Here is a 9,862-nt window from a genome sequence, read left to right as displayed (position 1 = left end):
TCGTATGTTACAACCAAGTCTACGGGTCACCGAAACATCCCATTAGTTACGTCGTTTGACTTCAGACACATGTCAGTCGTCGGTTGACTGTCCCCAAATGCGAAACGTCACGCATTGATTATCCTTCTTCTATAAAAGCTCCGACCCCCTTTTCACTTTTTCACTTTCCGACTCCAGAGCTCTTTGATTTACCTTCAAATTCTCACTTAACTCTAACCTCTTCAAATCTTCATATATTGCTTCTTAGATCTTCATATCTTCATATCTTTATACTTCTTCTTTAAATCTTCAAACCAGACCCTCATACCTTCATCCCCATCTTCAAATCTTCATCCTCATCTTCAAACCTTCATATTTTTCATAAAACCTTCATATTTTCCAGAATCCGATGGCAAAAACTTCCAAATCTTTGTCTCAGCAAACCGCCCCTTCAACTTCCAACCCGGCCATGGGTGCCGAAGTGACCGTTCCCGAGGTAGTTTCGGAGCCTCCTTTGAAGAGTTTCGTTCCTTAGGGATGTTCCACTGAAATCGACTTCAAAGTCGAGAAGGCTTCCAGTAAGTAAGTAACACCGAGGCGAAGGGGTATGGAGGTACATATCCTCCATTACCAAAGAAATACTCCCCATAGTCCGGGTGGATTGCAGATATATGCACCCTATTTAAAAGAAATAAAATTACAGAATCTCTAAAATAAAATAAAAAGAGGTGTAGCATATTACTACGACAGATATATGCACCCTATCTACGCCGCTCTTTCTTCCAATGTACTTCCAACTTCTCATATTAAATCCAGTATCAAGATCACTAGTTAAACTAAAAGATAAATTTGATGATAAATAGAGGTGTTCAATTGATAACAAAAAATTCTTTACAATAAAATATTCGACACGACAACAGTACAACCCTGAAGAGAAGCTATAAAATACTAACAAGAAAACATAATTTTTTTCAAAGACCTTAATAGAAATAATCTTATGGAGATTCTAGTTGAAGTACCAAAGACAATATAGCACATAAATTAGCATGCACCTTTTCCTACTAAATAAGCAAGTCAAGCGAGAACGTTTTGTCTCGGTTTCTCGTGTTTTGAATTGTGTCATAACCTCACAACTCGAACCTTCGAATTTTAACCTCTTGATACTCAAAATTTCATTGGTATGGCTAATTTTTCTACTAAAGTCAATTTCGTTAAAATAGCACGGTATAGCCAGTTTTCGAACTGGTCATTTCAAAATAGCCAGCGTTTACCAAGTCAATGAAAAATAGCCACTATTTTACTGCAGCAGAGACCAGTCCAGCATAATATACTGGAGTTCGGTGCACCTGTGTATGAACTCCAGTATATTATGCTGGACCGGTATACTTTGCTGGCTCCAGTATAATATACTGGAGAGTGGAGCACCGGTGATCCAAACTCCAGTATATTATGCTGGACCGGTATACTTGCTGGAACTCCAGTATATTATGCTGGAGTTCTAGTGTACTTATGCTGGATCTCCATCATATTATGGTGGAGTTCCAGCATACTTATCTCGGAACTCCAGTATAATATGCTGGAGTTCAAGTACTTATGCTGGAACTCCAGCATAATATACTGCGTATTTTCCGGATTTTGAACAGTGTTTTCGCTCAGATTTTTCTTTACATGAAAAGGGGCTAAATTTCGATTACTTTTGAAACTGGGCTATTTTTAAAGATCAATTGTATATCTGGCTATTTTTGAATTTCACCCGTCAATTTCTTTTAAACAATATCTCCTTGACTGACAATCTCCGTATAATTTTGCATATATATTATTAATATGTAAAAAATTTCATTGTGAGTCATGGACATTACCGTATTTGCATTAGCTGAGTGAATAAAACATTGAAAAGTTTCTAAGTTAAATTACATTGGCTGTGGAAAAATCTAAGCTTTTTTCGGTAAATGGTATTGCATATATGAGTCCAAACGTAATTGATATAATTAAAAATTTAATTTTAGTAAATGACATTCCATATATAATTTAACCGATTCTATATTTTCTTATTAGACAATTTCCCACAAATTCTTTTTAAGATTGCCAAGTGACTTTTTAATTAATAGTGACTTGCTACTTGGCTTAATCACAATGTAAACTTTAATTTTTTAATATATAAGAGATAAATGTAAATGTAAATATAGATATAGATTTAATGACTTTGGATGAAGTTAAGTATTCTATTATAGCCTCCTAGATGAAATTAACCCTTCATCTTAAGAATAACTAAACTTGGAAGCTGAAGTTGCATTCTTGGCATTAACCTAAGGATGACCTTTGCAATTACCTTTCTTCTATGTTGATATGACCTCAAAAGCCCTCCTTAAACCCTCGAAACAACACCTCTCATAAGCCCCAATACCCCAAAATTAGCTACATGCATTTCCTCCTCCGTCGAACTCAGCACCACCAGCGTCAACAATGGCGAACACTATTCGACGATGCCCTTTCCCTCAAACACGTCCGAGACCGTGGCCTCGACCACGCTGTCGAAAGAGAAAAGAACCTCAAACCCCTTCTCAACATCAAGAACCTCATCAAATCTGAACCCTCGAAATCCATCCCCTTAAACATTATTACACAATCCAAAGACTCCCTTCAAATCCCAATTCGGCCCGTCGAGTTTATCCGAAAATACCCTTCAATTTTTCAAGAGTTTTTCCCAGCTAGCATTAACATACACCCTCATATCAAGTTAACACCAGAAATTCTCAGTCTTGATTCAGATGAAGAGTTGTTTTACCAAAGTGTGAGTTACAAAGAAGATGTTGCTGATAGGATCTTGAAGCTTTTGATGATAGGTAAAACTAATAAAATTCCATTACATGTTATTGATAAGCTTAAATGGGATTTGGGTTTATGTGATAGTTATGCGAAGACTTTAGTACCAGAATATCCTGATTATTTTCAGGTTAATAATAATGAGTTGGTGTTGGAGTTAGTTTGTTGGAGTCATGAACTTGCTGTTTCCTTTATGCAAAAAAAAGCAATGAAGAGTGAAAATGATCAGGATTTGTTAGTTAATAAGTTTGCTTTGAAGTATTCGAATGGGTTTGAGGTGGATAAGAAGTACAAGAAATGGATTGATGAGTGGCAGAAGTTGCCTTATATTTCGCCGTATGAGAATGCAATGCATCTTCCTGCAAAGAGTGATGAGGCTGATAAGTGGGCAGTGGCAATTTTACATGAAATTCTTAATCTTTGTGTTGGGAAGAAGGCGGAGAGAGATAATCTCCTTTTGATAGGAGAGTGTTTGGGACTTCGTTCTAGGTTTAAGAGGGCGCTAATGTTGCATCCCGGCATATTCTACGTGTCGAGTAAGATTGGCACACATACTGTGGTATTGAAGGAGGGTTATAAAAGGGGAATGTTGATTCAGAGGAGCCCGTTGATGGAAATGAGGTATAAGTTTGTTCATCTCATGAACAAGGTGACTGAGGATAAAAAACAAAAAGATACACAGCAAAAAGGTAGTCATGATCAGAATGAAGGTGATGAAAAGGAACCTCACGATGATATGGAAGAAGAAGAAGAAGAAGAAGAAGATGATGAGGATGATGAGGACTCTGATGATGTGTATAATGACTACAATGATGATGAGATGGACAATGAGGCTAGAGATGTGAAGCGTAACCGGAGATTGAACTTGAGGACAAGAGTTGATGATCAGAAGCTTTCAGCAAACTCACCACGGACGTCAAGAAATCGAAACAAAGTTGTGGAAAGAACCTCTAGAAGATCGTCCTGGAGAGCAGATAATAATGATGATGACACGGACAATGAGGCTAGAGATGTGAAGCCTAGCCGAAGATTAAACTTGAGTACAAGAGTTGATGATAGGAAGCATTCAGCAACCTCGCCGAGGGCGTTCTCTGGAAGAAATCGAAACAGAGATGTGGAAAGAACATCAAGAAGATCATCTTGGAGAGCAGAAAATAATAGTGAGCAAGATGCTCCAACAAGATATGAGGACAGAAAGCTTCCAATAAGATCATTGAGGACTTCGTCTGGACGAAGTTCCGATAGGGCCGAAGAAAGAACCTCAAGATCTTCTAGGAGGCCGGAAATTAATGATAATCGATATGCTCACCAAAGATCAAATAACAAGTTAGATCTTCATAGAAACCGGGGAAGATCTGAACAAAGGAGGGCTTTCACACCATGAAAAGTTTTTCTCTCTGCGAAGGCAGTGCAGCAATAGGTTTGCTTTTGATTGTTTGAGGTTTGTCAGTTGTCATATATGCTGCTCTAAGGCTGTAACAACATATTGCAGAATCTTGCCCTATCCAATTTTGATAATTTAAGCTGATTTTCCTGTGTGGTTCTTAATTAAATGATGCATATAGACTTTATTATCATGTATTAGTTGCGATTTAGCATGTAATTTATGATGTGCCACCTGCTGATTTTGCTTGCTCTGCACCAGTGTATGTGAGTTTCCTGTATCTTTGTTGTGGTTTCTCAAGATTGTCTCTGATAAGCGACATATTTCTTATAATGGTTAGAACACTAAGGGGCCGTTTGGTTTGAATACGGCTTATGCCGGGATAAGTTATAGTAGTATAAGTTATACTGGGATAAGTTATGCTGGGATTGTTTTTTATCCATTGTTTGGTATGTTGTATTAAATATGACAATTGCATAATTTGTAAGAAGAATGTGTAAGTTATACCGGTGCTAATTACCCCACCCTCTATAAGGTATAAGTTATCCCGGTGTTAATTTTAATCCTGGGATAATTTATACCTCGTTTGCTAACCAAACGAAGTATTAAGGTGGTATTAAATTTTTATACCAGCACTTTACCTTCTTATACCTCAAACCAAACGACCCATAAGGGGTCGTTTGGTATGATGGATAAGCAAAAATAATCCTGAGATAAAAATTTAGTACTACCTTATCCCTTATTTGGTTACTAATTCTGGGATAAGTTATCCCATGATTAAAAATAGTACCTGGATAACATGTACCTGCCAGAGGGTGGAATAGTAATCCCATGATAAGTTATTTCAGGATAAAGCAGTAAAATTGACAATCTCAGTATTAATACAACATACCAAACGGTCAATAAGAAATAATACCAGTATAACTAATCCCAACATAACTAATCTCATCATAACTTGTCTTCAAACCAAGCGATCCCTAAATGGATTAAGTCTAGACATGTAGCATGATTTGAATGTCTAAAATACATTAGACATTTTTTCATCTCTCCAGTAAATCTGGTGGTCTTTCCCCATTAAAGTTATCTCTCTTTTGTAAGTGTACTCAATCTGCTTCTGTGTTATGTAGATGTTGCAGGTCTCAATCTTGCAGATATTACATTTTAACCCCCCAAGATTCTACTCTTGTTATGAAGCTATATAGTAGAAACAAGCAGGAGTTACCTTTTCTCAAATAGAAGCAAACAGGGGTCCTTTCTTTTTACTTTCTTGGTGACAATATCAAAGAATAATAAGGTCTATCTGGAAACATTGCTATGGAAATGATATTGATACAAAACATACAGCTTAGCAATTTCTCTTGAACATAGTATGAAGCAAATTTTAGGTCAAGCATAACTACTAAGTCTTCTTATTGATAACGCAATAAGCACTGACCTGCCTTCCAAATGCTGTAGAAACGTCCATCAGGTCCTTTTTAACTTATTAGTTACTTTTTTTTTTATGACCGAGAAATTCGTCTGGGGCCGATCCTTTGGACCAACCGCAGCCTTCGAAACTCGGTGGATAATTGGCTCGCCCCTCTACCTTTCTCCCCTTAAATACCGGGCTTTGCTTTGTATGGTGTGGGGGCTTGAACCTGTGACCTTAGACACAAATCCACCACCCTTTGCCACTTAAGCTAGGCCCTGGAGGCACTTATTAGTTACTTTTTCCTGCTTTGTTAATTCTCTTTGCATCAATAAAAACCAAAAAGTACTTTTCTATACCTTAAAAAAGAATATTGGTTTTCTTAGCTCAATTGGCATAGGTTGAGGGACTTTGGCTTAGGTCACAGGTAGCCCTGTGCCAATCGATCTAAGTCCAGTATTTAAGTGGAGAAGGGCAGAGGGGCGGGCCATTATCCTCGAGTTTGTTCTAAGGTTTGGCTCTAAACAGATATCGGTCATGAAAAAACAAATATGGTTCTGGTCGTGTCTGTTTTCTCCGTCTCAATTACTTTTTGAAATCATTGTGAAGTATAGGATTGTTGTTTTAGAATGGTGAAGCATTTAAGAAAGGACAGCAAACAATTATTTGCAGCTGAAAGATATCATCATGATTCTGGTTTAGGCCAGTCATTTAGATAAAAATTCTAGAAATCCTGACTTGAATGGGTGCACAACTTAGTAAAACGGATTAGTCCTTCGTTGAAAAGGTTCTTGGTAGGAAGAATGAGTGAACAACATTCTTTTACCTCTCTTTTCCTGTTCATACTTCAAAAAAAGAAAAAATTAAAGGAAAAAAGAAAAAAGAATGAGTGACAATGATGTAAACATCTACTATTAAAGTAAAATGGAGATAAGTCAACGGTTGAATGACTAGTATGCTCAGTTTGTTCTCATGACAAGTATGCTGTTCGTCTTCCTGTCTGTATGTTACCAGCAGAGTTTCAGGTAAGAAAAATGGGTGTTTAGTCTGTTGACCTTCGTTTAAATATTGAGCAAATATAGAGCAGGTTTGGAGTTGAATTAGAAAAAATGCATGTAGGAATCCTACAAATGTGGTCTTAACAAATGTTACCATCTTCTTCTTCTTCTTCTTCCAAAAAAAAAAGGAAAAGAAAATGTGGTCTTAACACCATTGATGTAAAACTTGCCATATTCTTCATTCATGGTCTGTTGTATGTGGAATTTCATCCTCTCAGTTTGGTTTTTCATTTTCGTGGACCTATTTCCCCTTTAAATTTCTCTTGCCCGAGTTCCTTCAGTCTATCAAAGGGCCTTTTGCAATTTTTTTTTGAACAGGTAAGTAATGGATATATTGATAGAAAAAAAAGGGGACAAATCTAGCACTAAGATGGTACTAGTACATTTTACATAGTCAGAACCCTTCTATATGGAAAAACAAAAATAAGGGTTCCTTTGTACATTCCTGTCCCTGTAGTGAGTCGATGAAATCTACCAAGCTATTTTCATCTGACATTGTGAAGGTTATACCAAAAAGCCTTAAGCATCTAAACTTAATCTTCTGTATAGATTCTGCTTTTCCATTTACAATTTTATTAAGCTTATTGGCGATTATTTTCGTTTTCATGTTTAGGGACTACCTATTTAACTGATGTGATTGGAATTATTTTCTTGCACTACACTACAAACTCATTACTAGAAGGACCATTTTATGTTTATACTCCTATGAAATTCTGTTGCTATGATGAACTATTTGGTCCATAATTTTTAGCTTTGATATAATTCAGTTGATTGCATGACTCCAATTCATATGAAGGCTTAGTCATTAGATATGGAAAATATTTATGCATTTACATACGAAGAAAAAACCATTTTTTGATAAGATTTTTGCATTTGCATACGACTGAAATGAACCGTAACTCCATTATTCTAGGTTTTGGTTCTTTGACCCTTAATCATCTTTATCCTTGCAATGAACCCTCTTAACTTTTGATATTGTAGTAGCTAGCCGCTTTGTCTTGTTCTGTATGAATAACATTGATAAAAACTAGAAAATATGATTGGCACTTGTTGTTTAGGGGTTAAACATGCTTATATTTTTTTGGATGATGGGGGTGGCTTTCATCTCTCTCATTCTCTCCTCTTTAATGAAGGCTTTATCAAGCTATTCTCGATGGGTTACTGCTGACCCAGCTATCACTCTTCTCCGCAAGCCCTCTTGTTTTATGCCTGGTGATTTCTTAGATGAACTGTCCAACTGCTCCTAGGATCAAGCTCCTGTCCACACATAAGGTTTGCACCATTGCCACAAAAACACGGTCGAAAACTCCTAGGATCAAGCTCCTGTCCACATATTTAACTGTTCTTTGTGTTGGTAATTTTGTCAGCAGAAGTTAGTTTTTAGCCATTTATTACATGTTAAATTGAAGAATAAGCAAGCTGGCCGGTGATGTTAATTTAATCTGTGTGCATATAACTTAGAATAACTTTCTATTTCCTTTTTATTGGCGAATTAGCACTGCAGTCAATAATAACATTGCTATGTTACAACATCCTTTTGATGTACTCGTATCAAATGGGAGTGACTTGGCTATATCGTGCAAATTCTTCAAAATACGATAAGATAAGAAGAAAAAAAAATGCATGGACCCGTATTTGGATATGTATAAATGTGGACTCTAAAGGGCTCCTATTTAGAAATGAGATTTTTACATTCCTATGCCACATAGGAAACCTTATTACTCTCAATGTTTAAGGTTTGACTTAATTACACTTAGTATACCAAATTACCAATTCTATACCATAATTAATTGTACATTTTTTACTCCTTAATTAAAGGAATCTGCACGTTTCTCTCTCCTAACCCCTCAGTCCCACCCACGTTTTACCCATACCCACGTTCTTTTTACCATTTTCCATCTTCTGAAACCAAATTCTACCTCTAAATTCACAGAAAATTGAAGAAACCCTTCAACAAGGTTGGTTCCCTATTTTACTCCAGTTGAAGTTCATCAATGAAGAACAACAAAGTTCATCAAAATTGAAGTCAAATCTTCAAAGTTCATACACACTTTTACCTTCAGCTTCAAATTTTCTCAATGAAGAAGAACAAACCTTCAAAGAGACAAGAGAGCAGCGATTCCACCATATACAGCCATTAAAAAGTTTTGTAGCTTTGAATTCAAATTGGGTTTTCAAAAATTATTATTTATTTTGATTGGGTGTTGTTGAAAATAATTGGGAATATGTTTTGGAGTTTATATCTCAATTTTGAGGGGTTTTGGTGAAGATTAGACTTGGTTTTGACTGAAATTCAGATTAAAACTCGAAGAAGAAGAAGAAGACATATTGCAGAAGTTGTAGATAAATTGTAGATAAATTGTAGACTGTTTTTTGCAGAAGATTTTGTAGAAGTTTTAGTCATTTTGGATTTGTGAAAACAGAAAACAATGCATCTACAACCAGAATACAAATAATCTACAATTTATCTATAAAATATCTACAAACTGGAATTTTAATATCCCAATTCCCATTTCAATTGTAGCATAATTGGCATTTTCGACATAATTGCATTTTTTGCAGAAGATTTGTAGAAGTTTTAGTCGTTTTTGATTTGTGAAAACAAAAAACAAAGCACCTACAATTAGAATACAAATAATCTACAATTTATCTACAAAATATCTACAAACTGGGCACACTGAATTTTTATATCCCAATTCCCATCCAATTGTAGCATAATTGTGATTTTTGACATAATTACGTTTTTTCAGAAGATTTGTAGAAGTTTTAGCCATTTTTTATTTGTGAAAACAGAAAATAAAGCATCTACAATCAGAATACAAATAATCTACAATTTATCTATAATTTCTCTACAATTTCTGCAATATGTCTTCTTCTTCTTCTTCTTCTTCTTCTTCTTCTTCTTCTTCGAGTTTCAATCTTAATTTCAGTCAAAACCAAGTCTAATCTTCACCAAAACCCCTCAAAATTGAGATATGAACTCCAAACCATATTTCCGATTATTTTCAACAACACCCAATCCAAACAAATAATGATTTTGAAAACCCAAATTTGAATTCAAAGCTTTCAAGCTTTTTAATGGCTATCAATGGTGGAAAATATCTGGAAGAATATTTACTTCCATAATTGTAGCGCGCCTAAATAGCAATATCTGGAAGAATATGATTTGATTTGATTTACGCCAAATCTTTTTAGAATATTTTGTTCCTC

The 9,862-nt window shown here is 35.7% G+C and overlaps 1 protein-coding gene across 1 annotated transcript; it reads left to right on the top strand.

Annotated features, from left to right (window-relative positions):
• Positions 1–2,280: 2,280 nt before the first annotated feature.
• LOC109207475 (protein ROOT PRIMORDIUM DEFECTIVE 1) lies at positions 2,281–4,437 on the top strand. Its single transcript, XM_019370405.1, has one exon. It carries the CDS (start codon positions 2,399–2,401, stop codon positions 4,184–4,186), a length of 1,788 nt encoding a protein of 595 aa, XP_019225950.1. The 5' UTR covers positions 2,281–2,398; the 3' UTR covers positions 4,187–4,437.
• Positions 4,438–9,862: the final 5,425 nt, after the last annotated feature.

Source organism: Nicotiana attenuata, unplaced genomic scaffold (genome assembly GCF_001879085.1).
Source record: "Nicotiana attenuata strain UT unplaced genomic scaffold, NIATTr2, whole genome shotgun sequence".
Taxonomy (NCBI): Eukaryota; Viridiplantae; Streptophyta; class Magnoliopsida; order Solanales; family Solanaceae; genus Nicotiana; species Nicotiana attenuata.
This window is presented reverse-complemented; position numbering and strand designations above follow the sequence as displayed.

Bases quoted from the DNA above. Each gene is read 5' to 3' on its own strand.
- LOC109207475 (XM_019370405.1), top strand. From the start codon at position 2,399: ATGCATTTCCTCCTCCGTCGAACTCAGCACCACCAGCGTCAACAATGG.